Raw genomic sequence first — 21,696 nt, 5'->3', positions numbered from 1 at the left:
ATATCCATTGTTCCTCCGCTATAGGTGAGTGCTCTGTTAGGGTATCACACAGGACACAAAATGTGTAAGACTTCTACAGTTTCAAAGAGTTTAAAATTAAGTGGCAGAGCATGACTGCCCCTACTCCATAGGACGGCATAAAGGCCTTCCTATGGCCCCACAGGGTCTGGCCTCTATCTGCTTGTGCAGCCTCCTCACGCTCCACAGTCCTCTGTGCTCCAGCCATGGTCCTTCAGACTCACGTATTCTCTCTGGTTGGAAAATTCTGTATCCAATTAACATCTGTGCATTCTTCAGTCAAAGATCAGCTGCCACTTTATTGGAAAGACTGTCTTTTATTTCAACTCACAATTTCAAAGCTTTATTCATAAACTTTGGGTATACTGTGCCTCTCCTTCATTGCACTTATTGCTGTTGCAATTTTAAATCAAGTTGGGAGGTTTATTTGATTAATGCCTGTCTCTTAGACTCGATCGTGTGCATAATATGAAGGCAGGGACCGTATCTCTTATCCATTATTATACCCAGCACAAAGTATGGGCTAGGTCCATAGATTCTTTAAAAGTTCATTGAATAGATGAATGTATGTATGTATGAATGAATGTATGAGTGAATAATTAATTGATTGAATGAAAAATGAGAAAAGCACATATAAAATGCCATTATAATTTAGGCAAAGAAGGAAGGAAGGAAAATAACATTTATCATCCATCTGCAGTATGTCCTGTGCTTAACACTTGAGGGATCAAAAAAGATTTCAGGGAGAAGATGGCATTTGAGTTAGATCTTAAAGAATGTTTGGAGGCTGGGTACAGTGGCTCATGCCTGTAATCCTAGCACTTTGGGAGGCAGAGGCAGGAGGAATGCTTGAGGTCAGGAGTTTGAAACCAGCTTGAGTAAGAGCTAGATCCCATCTCTACAAAAAAAAAAAAAAAAAAGAAAAGAAAAGAAAAAGTATAGTGGCTTGTGGCTACAGTCTCAGCTACTTGGGAGGCTGAGGCAGGAGGATCGCTTGAGTCCAGGAGTTTCAGGTTGTCGTGAGCTATGATGATGTCACTGCACTCCAATTGGGGTGAAAGAGTGAGACTCTATCTCAAAAAAAAAATTAAAAAAAAGAAAAGGAATGTTTGCGTTTGGCTATGTATAGATTAGAGAGGATGGTATAGTTCAAGCAAAGGTATAGCAGTAAGAAATTTTGGATTATGTATAAAGAACAATGAACATTAATTTAAACTCATGTATTTTTGCAGTTTTCAGCATATATGGTTTTTTCCTAAAGCTATTTTTTATATAAAGAGAGAACTTACACAAATGAAAATAGGTTTTCTTTGAATGTGTCATTTATGTTCGATTTATGATATGTATACATGCATACACACAAACATATACACATCTTTTCTTTTTATATCATCATTTAGCAGTTTATGCAGTTTATTTGTAACTCACATTGATCTAGTGCTCAACTTCATTCCCCTTGGAATTTGTATAGTTTGAATAACATGAGATGCTCTAGTTTAGTTAAAAAAGCCCTAACTTTGATATTCCATATTGGTAAGTTAAAGTCTAGTGAATATGTTATAGATGTGAACTGCGGACAAACACATCTTTCTGAGCTTCAATTTTTTCACCTATAAAATAGACAGAAAAATATCTCTTACAAAGGTTTGTAAGAGTCAAAAAGCACTTTGTCAATGATATGTACCTACTTTATACACACATAGGTTTAGAAAAAATACTAAGAGATTATATCCTAGAAGGTGAACTAGTACAGTGATGAGATACACAATTTTTTTTTCTTTAGGATCTTTTGTATTATCCAAATTTTCTTTAATGACTATATATTACTTTCATAATAAAAAAGTTATAATTGAAAAAAATCCCTTTGTAAGTGCTAGAGCTTTACAAATTGCCACACAAGTCAACATTTTTGCTGTTTTTTTTTTTTTTTTTTTTTTGAGACAGAGTCTCGCTTTGTTGCCCAGGCTAGAGTGAGTGCCGTGGCGTCAGCCTAGCTCACAGCAACCTCAAACTCCTGGGCTCGAGCGATCCTTCTGTCTCAGCCTCCCGAGTAGCTGGGACTACAGGCATGCGCCACCATGCCCGGCTAATTTTTTTTATATATATCAGTTGGCCAATTAGTTTCTTTCTATTTATAGTAGAGACGGGGTCTCGCTCTTGCTCAGGCTGGTTTTGAACTCCTGACCTTGAGCAATCCGCCCGCCTCAGCCTCCCAGAGAGCTAGGATTACAGGCGTGAGCCACCGCGCCCGGCTACATTTTTGCTGTTATTACTCATATTCTCTAGTTTGTTTATGTATATGTTACTGCCCCCCACCCTAATCCCAAATCTGGCTTGCAAACTCCTCAGTAGAAATATTCTCTGCTACCTCTTAGTTTTTTTAAAACTAAGAAGCCTACTATTGACCTACTATTGTGCCAATAGCAGGCACATAATGAACGCTTGTTGAAATGAATAGGTGTTATATAAAAATCTCTTTGCAAAACCACTTGGGAAAAGCAGCTGCAGGGGCAGCCCACGGCATTCAGTTGGGTGTCTTGGCTATCACCCCTGTTTAAGAGCAGCTGGGCAACTGCTCAGGGTAGTTGTCAGGAAAGTGCAGCTGAAGGGTTGGGAAATATAATAGTTTCTAACTGTTATTTGTAGACTGTTGGGCCATTTGTTGCTTGTTTCTTAAAACATAATTGTGTTAGCTTCCTCTTGCTGCTGTAACAAATTACCACAACCCTTGCGGCTTAAAACAACACAAATTTATTATCTTACAGTTCTGGAGGTCAGAAGTCTAAATGCTTGGCAGGGCTGGGATCCTTCAGGAGGTTCTAGGGGAGAATCCATTTCCTTGCCTTTTCTAGCTTCTAGAGGCTGCCCGCATTCCTTGGCTCATGGCCCTGCATAACTCTGACCTCTGCTTCTGTCAGTACATCTCCTTCCTCTGCCCTTGACTTTACTGACTCATTTTTGTAAAAAAAGAAAAAATTACAAGGACCCTTGTGATTACATTGAGTACACCAGGATAATCCAGATAATCTCCCCAAGATAAAAGCCTTGATCACATCTGCAGTGTCTTCTTCCATGTGAGGTAACACATGCACAGGTTCCAGGGGTTGATGTGAATGTCTTTGGAGGGAGGCACCACCACCCCTATGCAGTCACATTTATTTACAGAAATAAGACACAACTGGGGAAAGCATTTGTCTTTCTTGCACTCATCTTCTACCTTTGTTCACACCACACAAACCAGTAGCCTGGCTTATACAATAGTAGTTGCCTGAAATTTTTTTTATTTCCAGAGAAAAGATTGTTAGGACATCATTTTCCCTATTATTGATATATTATCATCCAGTGATCGTTTACTTACCTCTTTCTGTTTCTTGCCTCGGAGAGCCACGTGGCTGATGCTGCTGCTCTCTCGGAGGGAGTCCACGCTGTCTCCATAGAGCAGCTTGATGGCCCTGACCAGCCGGGCACAGGAGCGGCTGTGGTGCAGGTAGCAGTGGGGGTGGCAGTAGTCAATGTGAGTACAGATGAAACTTTGCTGATTGCACAGCAAGATCATGACCTGCAACACAAACACCCCTGAGACTCAACCAGGCAATTCAGGGTATAGACAAACTGAACATTTCTGTTGGTCAGAAAACGGAAAGTGGGAATGTCAGCTTCCCTTGATGGGACTTGAAACTGCAGTGATGCAATAATTCCCATAGGAGAACGAAGAGTTACAAGTCTTTGTCCACTGGCCTTTTGTTCTCCCTCCATTCATACTTGATGGAAGGATCTCTTTGAAACAATAAAAAGTTAATAGATCTTCAAAAACTTAAAACAATTATTGTGAAGTGTATGGTTTCCAAACATTTTCAAATGGAGAGATTCTGAACTTAAAAACATATTTTCCAGATAAATATTCAGTCAACAAATTAAGGAAAGAAAAGCAAATTAAACTAAAAATGTAGAAGGAATTAATAAAGACAATAGCAGAAATTAATGAAACAAAACCTCAACATTCCCAAAATGACAAAACCAAAACCTGGTTCTTTGAAAAGATAAATAAAATTGACAAACTCCTAGCAAGACTGATCAAAAAAAAAAAAAAGGAGAAGGCAACCTACCAATATCAGAATTGATAAAGGTACATCAGTGTAAACCCTAAAGAATTTAAAATAATCTTAAGAGAATATTATAAATAATCTTTGTTAATATATGTGAAAATTCAGATTAAAGGAAAAACTTCCTAGGGAAAAAATATCAATTTACCTAAACTGCTCCCAGAAGAAATAGAAAATCTGAGTGGTCTTAACTGTATTATATAAATTGAAACTACAATTTAAAACCCTCCTACAAAGAAATTTTTAGGTCTAAAAATATTCACCAGTGATTTCTTCCAAATATTTAAAAAAGAAATAACACTGCTCTTACATAAACACTTCCAGAGTGTTTATGTGTGGAACACTACACAGAAATCTAAAAAGTGTAGTTGAGGGAAATGTAAGAGGCTCTAAATCAATGGAGGGACATAAATGGAGTGATGGACAATTGTAGACATCGGAAGACTCAATATCATAAAGATTTTAACTCCTCAGTTTTAATTCACCTATATATTAAGTGCAAGGCTGATTTGGATGTTTTTCTTAATGGAAATTGACAAGGTGATTTTAATGACAATGAATCCAGCCAAGAGCAGATCAGGCCATCCTGAAGAAGAAGAAAAACAAAGTTGGAGGGCTTAACATTTATATGAGCCAAAGGAAGCAGACACAACAGAGTAGACAGAAGATAATACCACTTCTATGCATTTCATAAACAGACAAAACTAGCATATGGTGTCAGAGGGTAGAATGGTGGTTACTCTAGGGGAGAGTAATGACCACAGAGGACCTGTGTATGGTTTCTAAGGTGTTGATAATGTTTTTCTTAATCTGGCAGGGGTTACACAGGTGTGTTTACTTTGTAAAAAGTCACTGAGCTGTACACATAGGTTTGGTATGTTTTCCAATGTTTAGGTTAGACTTCACTAAAAAGGTTACTTTAAAATCAGCTGCCTCAGAGATTCTTAAAATCAGGCAATTCTAGTGACTATTTCCATATTGAAGGCGCAGCACTGTATACTCTGAAGAGCATAATGCACCAGCTAGCCCTTACCTAAACCTGCCAGGAAGTGAGATTAAGTTCAGGAGGAATAGTAAGAGCGTGTATCTATGACCAATGATGGTGCTGGAGTATCCTGCCAATTGTATATCTCAGATTATGTACGCTTCCTTACCTTTCTCCTTCTTCTTTCTTCACACCCAGCTCCAATCTTGAACTCCAACGTATGTCCAAAGTTTCCTTGGGATCCCTTCCTGCCTATGCCCTTTAGATAGCTCTTTGAAGTGTGACCTTCATCATCTTAGAATATCCTTGTCCTGATTTACAATTTGATCCAATATATACCCGAGACTGACACCATGTTCTTGCTCTTAGCACTCCTGGTGACCTGTATAAAACTGATGGCGATGCCCCAACTGTGTCACTCAGGTTATCTTGACCACCAACTTGGCCTAATCCCTTATGGTCTTCCCTGGCTTATGGTGACCTATAACCCAGCCATAACGGAAGACCTTTGTCTTAGTAAAGCTTAAAATGAATACAATCCAGCATAATACCAATCCTAAAGAGTGTTGAGAGATTCAGCTAAAATATAAGCCTCTGTTTTCTCTTAGAGGCAAAATTGGATTGATGGTTTAGTGTAATCCTTTGTCCTTCCTCTGTGGATCTTCCCTAATGCCAAAAGAAATTGATCTTAGGGCTCTTTCTGAGATTTCTACTTACATGAAGCCATGACATGTTTCGGTGGTAATTTTCCTCCGTGCTGACATTACTCATTCCTTCTGGCTCAATGCTGGGCTCACTTGCACTCCAAGGACTCCCTTCTTCAAAAGAAAAATAACATGAAAGGTTTCAATGTTTGGTCTCTGTTGAGAGCATACTGGTATGGCATAGTTGTCCATGCTTTTGAATCCTAGGGCAGACTACCATGACCCAGTAGATTACAGGGCATAGCACTAACTTTGTTGGCAGAGTATTAACAGGAGCTGTTCCCTTCACCACCAGCTGAACTGGCAATTTCAAAGACATTTATGATCTCTGTTATGGTGGCTTCCATTTTGAGAGATGGGAGCAGAGAAAAAAAAGAAAAACAGAGTCAAGTCCTTGAATTGCTGAGATGAGCTAGTTATTGATTGAGTGTGCCCAAATCCATTCCAGACTGACCAGACCTCGCAGGTATAGATAAGTAGGGCCCCCAACCCATCTGCAGTGGCCTCTTAGTGAGCTGCTGCCTCCACTGTTGCCGTGACTGCAGCTACCGCTATTGCTCTAGCAACTAGACTTTTCTGTCAGAACTATTTCAAAGATGTGCAGGTACCTCAGAGAAACTAAGGGAATTTGGAAGCAATTATGTCCAATTGTGGACAACTCTTGTGTCCAAACTCCTTTCTCTGGAAAAGTATGAAGGAGACATCTCTCAACAACTCGCTGCTTATTATACTACACAGCATGGTTTTCCCTTGAATTTAAAAGCTTTTATGGGTCTTTTTGATGACAAAACAATGTTTCTAGGCTGGCTATTTTGACTCAACTGGTCAGGATAATTTGATCAATTCAAATAATTAACTACAATACTTCCCTCCCCCCAAACTAAGTGATGATAATGTTATAGCTTCAGACCTGTAACAAAAGATGTCACAGGATTTTTTTAATTGTCTCCTTAAAAAATAAGCTGAATCTTAAGTAATGCATAAATTAGCTATTTTCAAAGGCGAGGGTGGGTGGACGTAGAAACATTTCCTATTTTAAACTTTCTTTGATTAAATGTACTCAGCTTCTATTTCAGCAGACTCGAATCGATAATTTATCCACATTTATTACTTTTAAAACTACCTACCTAGAAAGGAGAGTTTTCTATTTTGCTTTTCATATAGAGACTAGATGGCAAAGGGAATGGGCTTCAACTTTTACCTAATAGTTAATGCTATGCAGCTGGTGAGCTCTACCTGCATGCCTACTTAATCTTTTTCTTGTCTATTATGCTAATCGGGGCCAATATTTTGGACTAACATATTTTGGGATTTGGAGTCTCTGTGGACCCTACAGTGACAATCTACAACTCTAATGTTTTCCTTGCACATAAAGTTCATTCTTAGGTGTTTAACACATTTTATAACCATCTTGTAATTTATCTTTACAGCATTCCCACAGAGTAGGCAAGAAGTAAATAGAATTATTCCCACGGGATAGTTAGAGAAAAAACAATCCCTGAGAAGTTAAATGAAAATTACTAATTGTCAGGTCAAGACAATCTTTCCTCTCTGACATTTTGGTCATTTTTACTGTTAAATAGAGACTTTAAAATATAGCCGACTCCAAGGGAATTTCTACATTTGACTTAGAAGGTCCTGATCAGAAGATAGGGATTTCAAAAAAAGATCTCTGTCTTTAAAGTGTTTTCTTTCCCTAATGTATATGCTATATCCTCGCTGCTCAAAGCATGGTCATTGAATCAACAGCATCAGCTCCACCCAGGAAGCTTGTTAAAAATGTAGAATCCCAGATCCCCACCCCAGATCTGCTGAATCAGAATCTGCATTTAAACAAGACTCCCAGGTGACCCATATGCCCATTAAGACTTGAGCAGCCTCACTTGAGAGGGTGACTGGTGACTCTAGAAGGTAGTATGGTTTTCTGACTGAATGAGTTATCTAACCTATGGCTCTGCCCTCCATCTGTTTATGTGTAAGAAAATGGACTTCAGGTCGTTTCAGGACTTGAGCTCTGTCTTCCTACCCCCCACGTCCCTGCACACCCCACTCCTCTATGTTACCTAGGTCAGTGACAGTGTCCCTGCTCTGGGACAGCTGCAGCTCCTCAGCCTCAGACTCTGAGTCCTGCCGTGATAACTTGCTGCTCTTTAAGCTGCCGACCCGGCGAATGCTGGACAAGGAACCCCCCTTCTTCACCTGGAAACTGCGGGTTCCTTTAATCTGGAGCAGGCGAGAACCTCCTATCCTGATCTTCCTGCTGGGAACTGTATTGAAAGAATAAAATAGGGCTTTTTCCCCTTTAGTTTTCCCCAGCCAGTGTTATAATCAAGCTCTCCCCAACTTGTCCCTGATCAGCCTCCTCTCTGTTGGCCTGAATAAGCAGCACTTTTGGATAAGAGGCTCCTCCCGAGCCCTCAGTCTTGCAGGCAAGAGGCTAGGGCCACCAGCAAGGGCTGGTGCAGCTTCTTTTTTAGACACAAAGTTCATTGGGGCTGGGAACAACCTGCTCTCTTTCTGGCCCAGGGTTCACAAGCATGAGTGTGTCCTTGCAGCAGCAGCAAACAGGACTGTTAGTACATTTATATCATGTGATTACTCGATGCAATAGAACCACAAACCATCTGTTTTTGTTTTTCTCTTGAAATGGGACTTACAGAATTCTGAGAGCTGTCATGTAAACCCCTTCATTTTGGAATACCTCATTAAAAAATAAAAACAAGAGGTGCTTCTCTCTCCAACAGTCAGCAGTGGGTTCTGCTCTGCTCCTCAGCAAAGGCACTAAAGGATCTGTTTTCATTGGGGTGCTTTGGGTGAGCATGAGTGTGAAATGGTTCCATTTGCAATGCACCTAGTGATTTCATAGCATCCTTCTCTCAGTCAAAAGGCTGGGTGAGAGGTGAGTCGAAATGGTGCAACACCCTGAGCCAACCTTACAGTCTATGTGTACCAAGAAGAACATGCATTATTCATCTTTTGTGTTCTGGAAGAAACAGTGATCAGTAAGGAAAGTAAAAAAAACATGTTTAAACTTGAAACCTAATTTTTAAAAAAAGTCAAAAGCATTCTTATTTCCCATAGTCATATACATACCTCCTTCCTTTTCTTTTGAAGATTGGTGTTGTCACACATTGATGATTTTATAAGGATGGGATATATAAAATTTTCAGGGCTTAAAGTCCATTTTCAGGAAGGGGCCAGTTTTGTAAGCTTACCTTCTTAAGGGATGAATACACTTTCTTACTAATTATTTAAGGCATAGTTATTATTTTTAAAAGTCCCAATCAGAGAGTTTGCATTTTGTTTCTGGTTTCCCACCCATAGTAGAATGAATATGTGACTGTGATAAAACTTATATAACTCTTTAAAATGTTAGTTAAATGTATACTTTTAATGCCACATAAAGGAGCCCAGAAGAATTTCTGTTGAACAATGTGAATGTTTAATCTCTGATTTACTCTTGTGATTGAGAAAGACTAAAATTATCACCAGTCAGCTAATAAAGGCCTCATGGAGCTCCCTGAACACATTAAATAGAATTTCACATCTGGATGGAATTTCTTGCAACACCAGTTAGATAGATTCCACAAAGACTATGAACTATAATACTATATTTTAATTATTGCACAACGCCCATTGTATTTTTCAATACAAAATAGTTGAGACTTTATCATATCTTTTGAAATATGTTTGAAACAGAATATAATTATCATTTTTAATGACTACTAGTGCAATTTCATGTGTAAGCATTAATAGACTGGGAAGTAGAAAAAAGATTAGAGAGATAATTCTTGCATTTTTATACAGGCACGCATTAACACTCTTTGCCTGATTTTATGACACCTTTCAGCTTATGGATGCAACAAAATAATCTCAAATTAATGTGATCTGAAAGAAATTTAATTTTGAGAACCTGTTCTACCACCAAACATAATTAAAGACATCTTATAGCACTGGAAAATGAAGGTTCAGAATTATAGCATTGGTCATTTAGAAGGGGCACAGCAGTTAGAACTCAGATTTGATTTGGTATTGCACATGAAAAACATCAGTTAATTGTACAGCACTGAATTTTAGCTTTTATCTCCATGACAACAAGAACTAGTATGCAAGTGAAACAAATTCATCTAAATTGGATGAAACATCTTTCCCTCCCTTTTCTTTCACCTCCTATTCTTTCACCCCACACTGTACCCATTAGCAAGTCCTGCTGGCTCTACTCTTCAAAATGCCAACAGGACTTTGAAAGCCCCATCCCTTCTTCCCCAGAATAATGTAGCTACCTAATTGCTCTGCCTCTCCCCCACTCCCATAGCTCAAGTCATCTTTCAAATGCATAAAAACACACATTACATCACTTTTCCAGTCAAACCTTCCAATAGGTCTCTGACACACTTAAAATAGAATTTAATTTCTAACTGTACCTACCAGACTCTGTTTGTGCTTTGCATAACATTCTGACCCGTCTCCTACCACGCTTCCCCCAACTCATTCTGTTGCAGCCACCTTGGTCTTTTCGCCCTTCCTCAAATGCTCCAAGTTCATTCTTGCATCAGAGCCTTGTTCTCACTGTGGCCTCTGTTTGGAGATTCCTTCCTCAGCCATTTGCATGACTGGCTCCTACATGTCACGCAGTTCTCTGCTCAATGTCAACTGTGGGAGCCTTCCCTGACTCATTCCCTCACAGTCCAGGTCACAGCTTTGACCCTGAACTTGTTTTTCTTTGTATCAGTTATCTCCACTTAAAAGTCTGGTATTTTAGATTATTCACTAGTATGTGAATAACTATTAGCTATTAACCATTGGTTAATAGAAGTTAAAACATACGTGAGAAAAATTTTCTGTTCATTGCTGTATTCTAGGAACCTGTGATAGTTCCTGGCATATAGCAGGTGCTCAGTAGATGGTTGTCGAATGATTTAGACTAGTACATGTAATTTGGAACACTAGTTTTAGTTTGTATTTGGGAATATGGGTAAAATGGTTTGACAGATTCTGCTTTGGGATTTTAGGCATACATTTTTAGTTCTAAGAGTTATTTCACTTTAGTTTTCCTTGGTAAAATCTGAATTGTCCTCTAGTTGTTTATTTCCGAAACTTACATTTTTAGGTTTCATAAAAACAAATAATATAAAATTTTAATACTCTTAGTTAGCAGACTCCCCATTGTTCCCATTTTCACATTGGCTTTAGTCACTGACATCAATTTGTCAAGTAGATTAAGGAATATTTAGGAATCTTTGGGAAGATTTTTGCCAACTCTTTAAGTACATTTTAGGGATATGTTTTTATTTTATTTATAGTTTCAGTTTTCTTTTCTTCATTTATTAAACAACTTTCATAAATTAACTTAGCCATTTAGTGAGGAGAAAAATACTAAGCATTTGAGTGTTTGGACATTAAAAGCAATTTATATAAACAATCATGAAATTAAGGTGTCCTTAAAAATTAATATTTTATTTTTTAAATGGGTATAGAATTTACTCTGCTCAAGTTTAGCCATGTCAGTATTAACAATTTTTATTTGACTACTTTAAATGGTAATTAGCAAAATAAATTTGAATGGGGAAAAAAGACTGCTTTCTAAATTAAAATCCCTTTGAGATTAGTTTAAAAAATGAATTTTCTCATCATGTGCAGGTATTCTTGTCTGAAGTAGTCATATTTGAAAAAATATTGATTTGATACTTCTTCATACTCAGAAATTGCTTAGGACTTGGCTTATCCTTCTTCTAATGTTATTAGCTATTAACTATTAAGATGTGATATTCTGATCTTGTAATATTCAAATTTTACCAGTGTTTATCCATTCCTTATAAGAATTTAAGTATTTTGTGTTTTGTATACTCATATATAGAAATAGCCCTCTATATAGGGCTATTCCTTCTAAGAATCATTCATTCATTAAGTTATATTTATTGAGTCATTGTTTATAAGACACCACAAAATACTTCAGTGCATAAAATCATCTTTGACTCTTAAAAAATGTGCTAATGATCTTTTAATTGACATTCATTAGAAAAGCATTAAAAGACAATGGAATTTAAGAAAAAGCAAAATGAGATCATGAAGCTGACAGTTTAAAGGAGAATCTAGAAAGCAACTTAAAACTTTGCAATCTTTAGTTCATAGTTAGGATTTTCTATGTGGGTTCTAATCTATACCTCATGATAAAAAATAACCATGACAATAGTTCTTTGTTATATATCTACTATATACCAGATATTAAATTTATGCTTTCCTTGCATTGTCTTATTTAAAGTTTTCAGTGTCACAATGCAGTAGGTGTTATTAACCCAATTTTACAGAAAAGGAAACTATGCTTAGAAGGTAAATAACTTGGACAAAGCCACACAGTGAGTTACTATATTTCACCCCTTTTAAGATGCACAACTTTTTCAAATCTTAACATATCTGGAATAAATTGGGATTTGTCATACAATCAATGATATTTTAGATCACTACTGCCAGCAGCAATTGTGATACCTTTATTATTGCTTGTGTCCATGTGAACTTCTATAGCACCAGCAGCAAGATATACAGAAGGGGAGACAGTGTCTTCTACCCCAAGGAGCCAGGTGGTAGTGAGGGGTGTGAGAGTGGGTGAGATTGTAAATCGGACATATTTCCTGAAGAGGGATTGAAGGTAGGCTAACTTTATACAATTTGCAAGTTGGCTTAATTAGCACAAATAACTTACTCCTTTTATGAATCTATTTAAGAAATGATCTATCACTAACATTCTGATGGCATAAAGGACACTATCATAAAGAAAAACACAGACATTGAGAACTCCAAACTGAAAAGTGATTAAGAAATTTGAACTCTGAATTGAAGATGGTTTGGAAAAACTTTAATTTTATTTATAATTTTTTGTTGCACAAGAATGATATGTAATAATAATAAAGAGCTATATCAAATTAAATCTGAAAGTCTTCTTTCAATAAGAATAAAATATAAGGTAAGTAACAAGAAATTATTGCCTGAGAACTGAATTAGGAGTGTTTTTCCTTTCTTATTATGATGGTTCATCTTACAACTGACAGCATCTTAGATTCAGTGGGCTATGGACAGTTGCTGAGCTGGAATTAGAAGCCAGGCCTCTCTGACTGCAGAGTCGAATCTCTACAAGTATGGTTTCCTATGTCATTGAGCCTATACCAGCAGTATTATATGTAGCCAAAATTTTGGGCACACAATTTTGTCGTTAAAATCCCAGACCAAATATCTTATGAGAAACCCTGAAACATGAAATAATCCTTGAAACATGAAAATAATCCTTGTTTTTCCATACCTTTCTTCTCCTCAACACCTGCATCTGATTTGAGGGTGTGGCTGCTGCTGTGGAGAGAATCTTTTGAGTCTTCATTTTCATCCAAAACCCCAGCAAAGCTGATCTTCCTCTCATATCTGTGGCGGTCCAACTCAGGATCCAAACGAAGTCTGCAGCTCTCTAAGTCCTGAAATGTCAGCGAGGAGCACGTGAGTGCTGGCATCTCCCCAGCAATGCACTGGTCTTGTGGCAAGCCTCCCTCCACTTTGAGTGATGTACAACTGCACGTGAACATCCAAATTCCTTTATCTAATGCCAATTTTTGATCATGGCCATAAAAACCACATCTTGAATTAAAAAATAAATAAAAATCTTCCCTACCTCATAGTTTTTGCCTTTATCCTGAGATACTTTACCTTCCATCAGCATAGACCTTGTTCCAAATCTGGAACCAGGTTCCTCACCTTCTAACTCTTTGTCCACAGTGTTGGCTGCATCTTTGGCCTTTATCGGTTTATGAAATAATCTTGCATTAAGTATGAATGTGATAGGTACTGAGCAATAAATAAAAAATCATTCTTTCCCTAAAGAAACTCAGAATCCCCAAATGGAAAGTGAGAAGGCAAACAGGTGATAAATTCCAAGTCTGAAAGCTTAGAAATAAGACTTAAAACTGTGGTTGGCAAAATAATGCCCCCCCCCAAAAGGTGTCCATCCCTGGGACCTGTAAATATGTTAGTTTACATGGCAACAGGGACTTTGTAGATGTGATCGAGCTTAAGGACCTTAAGACAGGGATATTATTCTGTATTAGCTATTAGGCCCAATCTAATTTCACAAATCCATAAAAGTGGAGAACCTTTCTAGCCTGTGGTCAGAGGAAGATGTGACTATGGAATTTCAATCAGAGAGATATGTTACTGGCTTTGAAGATAAAGGAAGGGGCCACAAGCCAAGAAATGTAAGTGGCCTCTAGAAGAGGAATAAAGGGCAAGGAAACAGATGCTTCCCTGGAGCCCGTAAAGGGACGTAACCTGGAGAACATCTTGGTTTAGCCCGGTTAAACTTGTCTTGGACTTCTGGCATCCAGAACTACATGATAACATGTGTGTGCTGTTGTAAATAACTAAATATGTGGTAGTTTGTTACAGCAGAGATAGAAAATGAATACAGAAGCGATACTTGAGTTAAGCCTTGAAGATTAAGTAAAGTTCACTTGGTAAACAAGTGGAGAAAGGCAATTCAGGCTTAAGAAATCTCACGTGTGAGGACCAAAGGCTCCAAACAGAATCATGCACTGGGGGAGTTTCTTACTCCCTTCTAGGATGACCTAGGTATAAGAGTGGTTCTATCACTCTCTGCTGATGAACAGAATGATCCCTTCCATATAGTAATGTAAGCATGGGGTGTATAATTACTATTTTTTTTTTCAAATTTCAGAATATTACTGGGGTATAAACATTTTGGTTACATATATTGCCTTTGCACCACCCAAGCCAGAATAATGGCCAACATACGTATGAAAAATTGCTCAACGTCTCTATTCATCAGAGAAACGCAAATCAAAACCACAATGAGATATTACTTAACTTTAGTGAGAATGGCTTTTATCAAAAAGTCCTAAAACAACAAATGTTGATGTGGATGCAGAGAGATAGGAACACTCATACACTGCTGGGACTGCAAATTAGTACAACCTCTATGGAAAATAATATGGAGACACCTCAAAGAACTAAAAGTAGAACTATCATTTGACCTAGCAATCCCACTTACTGGGCCTCTACCCAAAGCGTATACAATCATTTAGTAGAAGTTTAGCCTTGAGGTCCTAAATTGAAAATTTGACCTATTCTGTGAATAGAGACTTGCTCATCCTAAAGATAATATTTTAATTATATATATATAAAGCACTTTTGGAGGATATGAAAAAATATATAAAATGCTAACTTTATTTTTATACAGTATTTTTCTAATCCTGACATCAGATTCAAATAGATACACAAAACAAAAATATTTTTAAAAACCTAGTTTGCACCAAGATTAATATTTTATGCTTTTGATTGTCATCAACAAAATGAAATTTTAGAATTCGCATGTTTATTCTTTTCCTTTTGGATTAAGAACAGAAGTTACACTTTGATAGTCAAAAAGTTAAATCACTTCTAGAAAAATACAGGAACTACATAGAATCTATTTTAACATTGTCAAAAATATTCTAGGAATGTATTCCTAGAATTATAATTGCTTCCCTGAAATTAACTCTTTTAGGAAAAGAAAATATAATCTACTTCCCATCGCGGTAGCCAAGCTCAATTAGGGAAATTTCTTAGTTGAGGACTCAAAGTAATAATATAATAATTCTGATTCTCAAAAGTAGTTATCCCTTCCAATTTCTTCTTTTATCTGCTTGTCAAAATCCCACCTAAGTTTTCAAAACTACATTCAAATATGACATCTTCTAAGAAGGTTCCTTGGATCTTTCCTGTCCCTTCTTTGGCCAGCCATAGCCCTATGCTACTTTCTCAGGGCCACTCATATTTTGCTTCAGTAAATAGTTTTTATGTGTTAGTTCTCCTGTTACAAATATATTCATCTCTATACCACCCCATCTCTACCCCTGTAACCATCACACAACCTTGCTTATACTCTACTCTTAATAAATATTCATCAGTTTAATCTTGGTATATATAAACTGTGTTTTGGTTCTGATTTTACAACTGAATCCAGCTTCTGTATTTTGCTTCTGATTTTATAACTGAAATCCAGCAGTATATTTTTTATAACCTGATTTTTAAAAATCCCATTGGTACAGTTGGTACAGCCTGTAGTGCAATATTTCATAAAAACATCCAATATTACGCTGTTTTTACTAATGAATGAATTCAGACACACAGAGACCTCCTTACTGCCTTCTTCTTTATTATTATGAATTCATCTCTCCATTTCATGGGAATCATTGTTTTTATTCCATGGTGTTTGGTGATTGTTGGTCTAACTAATTCAATTGGGAAACATTTTTTTTTTTTTTTTTTTTTTTTTAAGACAGAGTCTTGCTTTGTTGCCCAGGCTAGAGTGAGTGCTGTGGCGTCAGCCTAGCTCAAAGCAACCTCAAACTCCTGGGTTCAAGCAATCCTTCTGCCTCAGCCTCCTGAGTAGCTGGGACTACAGGCATGTGCCACCATGCCCGGCTAATTTTTTCTATATATATATTAGTTGGCCAATTAATTTCTTTCTATTTACAGTAGAGACGGGGGTCTCACTCTTTCTCAGGCTGGTTTTGAACTCCTGACCTCAAGCAATCCGCCCGCCTTGGCCTCCCAGAGTGCTAGGATTACAGGCATGAGCCATCGTGCCTGGCCTCGATTGGGAAACATTTTATTAGACCAGCAGTTTTATACACAAAATTATATTTTTTAAAAATTCCTTTATTGTTCCCAAGTTTGGAAGATAATATTTAGAGAAAAAAATGATTAGTATGCTGTTTTAGACTATGAATCTTTTAAAAATGCTGCTTTTTCCTTTTTTTAGACATAATTTATTTGTGTGGTTTACAAAAAGAGTGAATAAAAATGCTGCCAGCAGTTGTTTCTTTCGGGAACAACAACAAAAAAAGCACATTAATTAAGTTACATGTAGGATTCTATCTCGGAAAAATTGTTTAGTTGGTAAAAAATATATTTTTAAAAACATTTTAATACTTTTGATATAATTTTTCCTTTTCATTTATCTCCATTCTCCACCAACCCAGGGGCTTCCTGAGTTTTCCAGACTCTACCCATGAAATAACTGTGGTTAAACAAATTAACTTTTGTTTTAATTATTGTACTTTAAGTTCTTTGGCTATCTCTTCCACATTTTGAATACAACTAGGACTTTTTCAAACAAATATTTTACATGAAAATCTCTTCCATTTTGGAAGTGACTTTATGGCATTTCTATCAGAAAGAATTTTTCTTGGTAGAAAGTTTGGGCGCCTGATCTTTTGTCATCACAAAGCATCAGATATCAGATTATTTGTAGCTTCTAATATGATTAGCATATTGTCTTATATTGTTTTGTACACTGAGGTAGCTATTTACTTTCATAACTCTAAACTTGTTACTGAACTAATAAAGCGCTCCAAAGGTCTGTAAGTATCCTCGCAGCAAGTGTTTTATTAAAACTTTAGACTATTTCTTTTTGGCTAAATCTATGCTTAGTCTGTTGATTCACTATATAGTACAATTTCTAAAAAAAAACTAGCCTTAGAAAATAGGAGATCCTGCCATATGTGACAACATGGATGAACTTTGCGGACATGATGCTAAGCGAAATAAGCCAGTCACAAGAAAGACAAATGCTACTTAGATGAAATATCTAAAATATCCAAATTTATAGAATCAAAGAGTGGAATGGTGGTTGCCAGGGGCTCAAGGGAGGGACAATGAGAAGTTACTAACCAACAGGCAGAAAATTTCAGGGAAGCATGACGAAAGCACTCTAGAGATTTGTTGTACAGTAATATACCTGTAGTCAACAATAATGTATTAAACACTTAAATACTTGTTAAGAGTGTAGATCTCATTTTAAGTGCTCTGACCATAATTTAAAAATAGAAAAGAATTTCAAGCATTGGTGTGTTGGTAAAACAGTTCAGTAGGTTAGAATGTGGCGTGAGTTTTCTTTACTATCAACTATAGTTAGGTAGCTCAAGTATGAGAAAAAGCTTCTTTCCTCCTTTATGTTATAAAAGTCTCATCCCAACACAATACATAAACCTACACTTACCAATGAAATCTTAGTGTAAGGAAAAAAATTTTCTGAGACCTAGTTAAAGGTGGCGTAGAAATAAAAATTTTCCTCTTGTTGACTGAATCACTGCGGGTCCTGTTTTTGCTTCATTTCTTGGCATTTTCTATGAGTCTGCCAGTTGGTTATATAGTAACTTTTAAAAGATATGATTGATTTTTAAAAAAATAAAATTTGTTACAATAGGGGACATTAAACTACAGCTTTATAGAATTGAAAATGAGCAAAAATAACTGACTCAGTCTTTAGGATTTCTTTTTTGTCACAATGGATCAAATGGTAACCAATTAAAATCTGAAAAATTAATAGTAGATATACTCTGTGCTTCATGAAGATGTCAATATAATTAGAATGTTGATTGGGATAACACTGGCAGAGTCCCACAGACCAGATATTGTATTATACTTGAGGTTAAACTAAACACATGTGCTGAGTGGTGGCCTTGATTTGATTTTACAGAGTAGTCTCAATATAACAGTGAAATGGTAATTTAGAAAATTAAAGGCCCAGGTTAATATGAAATTACCTAATGGCAGGAGAAGGAACTTCCTTCCAATACCCTAATGGCACAGTTCCACAGTCCAAATGAGGGTAGGTTTCTCTTAAAAACATATGTTTTACTCATAAATATCTCTAACTGTAAAATATCCATTTTATGTTCTAGTGTGTGAGGAAATGGGCTTCCCAGAACACTGGAAACCCAGAGGCAGAGGTGCTGCTCCGTGACACCGGAGCGCTGACTCTTTCACCCCTCCCCTGCTCCCACCGGGCATGGCCTTGCTTGGGGTATGGCCTCTCACATGCCTGCGAGTTTGGTTTACAAAGCAAGAGAGGCAGCGGATTCTAAAATTCACTTAAATGGAAGCACATAATTTGTTAGTGTAACAATTTTGGGGGGAGACTGGTATGAACCTTGGGTAAAAGGAAAAAAAAAATTCTCTGGCTCCTCTTCTCTGGCTGAGTGATGCCTGCCATGAGAGAAACACTGGAAACTCGATGTCATTAGGGAGCTACGGGACAGGGAGAATCAGCCCCCAGGTGTGCAGGGCACCACAGGCTCTGAGGGCAACTCCTGGCTCTAACACAGTATTTGTCTCCTTGGTTAAATAAATGAGGCCCTGAGGGTACATGGTACATGAGTGTATGTTTATGTACATGTGAGTGTGTGGGGGTGTATTTTTTCTGTCTATCCACAATTTATAAGGAATACTACAGAAATAATATACATTTGAGGATGTTTAGACACTAAACACTGAAGCCTTTTCACCCATAATTTAAATGAAAACAGTCATTGGAAGTGGAAGCATATTTCTATATAGATTTATGAGCAGTCAGTACCAAAAAAAAAAAAAAAAAATCTGTTGGCGAGTTCTGGAAAACATTAGCCATGAAACTCCTCATACTTGGTAAAGGAACCTAAAGACCGTCAGATATTCCCAGCATAACTGACAAGGATCAAATATTGTACTCAGTAGTGTTATTTTGAGTGATTTTTAGGTCAACTTTGGAGTTATTATTTTTAGTAAAGAATAGAGTATTTCTTTATATGTATGAAAATCCCTTGGTTGAATTTTTAAATTATGTGATACAGTGGCCATTGGGTGTTTAAAAAGACTGAATACTGGAAACCTAGTCATGTCTGGCCTCTCCACGCAGCCTGGTTGTTAACATGCAAGCTTTCACTTACCACCAGAGGCTCTGTGCGAGGTCTGGGCAGGCAAGAAAAGGTCTCCCGCAGGAAGGTGGTAATCTCCAGGAGAAGCTGGCATGCTGCCATCTTCAATGCAAAGGGGCAACCGCATTTAGAGGGGTTCACAGTACCTATGGAACGAAAGAGTTCTTTCATAAGAAGACAAACCAGTAAAACATACAGAGAGGCACAGTTTGATGGACATAGCTACACATATGTAAAATCAAATTGCATATGAGAATGTTACCTATACATGTCCAAAATCAAATTACATGTGAGGATTTTACCTATATAAGTTCAATTTACATATTCTTTCTAGCATAATTTATGCATCCTCATATACCTTTTTCTTCCTCCATTGTGTCATTCTATAAAGAATGCCTCAGTATTGAAGTATCAGACAAGTAGAACTAAATTATTTTCCTTAAAGCGTCATAGAGTAATAAAATGCAGCTCCAACTAAACTAGAAAGGCTTTTAATGAAAACAGAAATGGAAAGGAGTCTTGCAAAATTTCCACACTGTTATTCATTCAGATTTAGGCTATGTACAAGGCAAGAAACTGGATTTGGAATTATAAAAATCATATCAGCTCATTTTATGCGAGATGTTTGTCTTGCTGTTCTGAGGGCAGTGAAGTTTCAGCTCTAGCCTAGATGTGTTTGTGCAACACAGACAAGATATACTTACCTGATCATACAGTTTACATAAGCTAGCCTGTTATATTAAGGCACAGCTACACTAGAAGTGTGCAAATATTTGTTTTTCTCTGAAGAATATTGGTCTTTGAATTAGTAAAACATTATCTCCACCATAGGCCAACTAGTAGATTTTGCTCTAAAGACAGATAATGGCCAAGGTGACATCATATTGACTTTTAAAATTCTTAGGATTAATTCTCTGATATGTGTCATCACAAATAATACAGAAATGCACTGATTACTTAACAGTGTTCAGAAAAGATCGAAGCCATGTAGAGTTCTGTCTCTCATAAAAGAAAGAAAATAGTTACCTATTTTGAATGAATCAACTCATCAAGCAATCACAGTATCATTGCATGTCAACATTCCTAAAAATATCTCTAAAATGTTTCCTGAGTGCTAGGCTTTCTTAATTGAATAGAATAGATCTTCATGATTTCAGTTGACAATAGGTAGAAATTATGGTCTTTCTGAAGATAGCTAAGCTATTGTTTCTTCATGAAAACCATTATTTTCTCTCCAGAGTTAATATGTGGCTGAAGAGTTTGCCTCTCATTAAGAACAGAAAAGACAAACTTCTGTAGAATTTCCAGATTGAAAGTTGCTTGCACCATAATTAGCTTTTAAATGCAAGATGAGCTATGTATTGACTTGAAAGTGGAGCTAAATCAGACATATCAATCTTATATTTAATGGAGGCTGTATGACTAAAAATTACCTGGGTGTGAAACACTTAAACAATAATGAACACTAGACTGCAGTGTCAACCTCTGAGTCTGTCCTTTTATTCTTGAGGTTATCATCCAGAGTCTTCCTATCAGTCCTGTAAACAATGAACTTGGTCTTTGTCCAGGCTGTCTCATGGCTATCATATGAAATATCCTGTTAGAATACTCAAGGTTTTAGTTCTATGTAGTTTCAACAAAAAAGCTAATATACCAGGCATAGCATATTGGTAAATGATACTTATGTGGTCTCATGGAGATTCAAGTTTGTTTTGGCCTAGAACAATGCATCTGTTTAATGTTGGTTCAGCATCTCTGTGTTCTTAGGGTCCCTGGAAGGTACAGGGTGGTTTGCAGATGGCTTCTGGCTAGATGGGTCTTATGGAAGGCCTTTACTAGCTTCTGTGATGGCTGGATAATCCTCAAGCCTTCCTCTGGATCAGACTTAATTCCATGAGACATTCTAAGACAGTCTAGACCAAGGGTCCTCAAACTTTTTAAACAGGGGGCCAGTTCACTATCCCTCAGACCGTTGGAGGGCCTGACTATAGTTTAAAAAAAAACTATGAACAAATTCCTATGCACACTGCACATATCTTATTTTGAAGTAAAAAACAAACGGGCAAAAACACCCGCATGTGTCCCGCAGGCCGTAGTTTGAGGATGCCTGGCTAGACTATCTTGGGGGCCAAGTTTCTTCATTATGCTGG

General features: G+C 37.1%; 1 protein-coding gene across 4 annotated transcripts in view; it reads right to left on the bottom strand.

Annotated features, from left to right (window-relative positions):
- Positions 1-21,696, bottom strand: part of UNC80 (unc-80 subunit of NALCN channel complex) — a 203,901-nt gene that overhangs the window by 86,042 nt on the left and 96,163 nt on the right. For 2 of the 4 annotated variants that reach the window (XM_076005903.1, XM_012751443.3), the window contains exons 25-29: positions 19,559-19,692; positions 13,105-13,270; positions 7,874-8,077; positions 5,824-5,924; positions 3,377-3,577 (exon numbers count right to left, since the gene is read on the bottom strand). In XM_076005903.1, coding sequence (XP_075862018.1) covers positions 3,377-3,577; positions 5,824-5,924; positions 7,874-8,077; positions 13,105-13,270; positions 19,559-19,692 — 806 coding nt within the window. The remainder of the gene's footprint in view (positions 1-3,376; positions 3,578-5,823; positions 5,925-7,873; positions 8,078-13,104; positions 13,271-19,558; positions 19,693-21,696) is intronic. The other 2 variants (XM_012751444.3, XM_012751445.3) reach the window with 1 other exon arrangement.

Source organism: Microcebus murinus, chromosome 8 (assembly GCF_040939455.1).
Source record: "Microcebus murinus isolate Inina chromosome 8, M.murinus_Inina_mat1.0, whole genome shotgun sequence".
Classification (NCBI taxonomy): domain Eukaryota; kingdom Metazoa; phylum Chordata; class Mammalia; order Primates; family Cheirogaleidae; genus Microcebus; species Microcebus murinus.
Note: the sequence above shows the minus strand (reverse complement) of the source record. Positions and strands in the feature narration are given on the sequence as shown.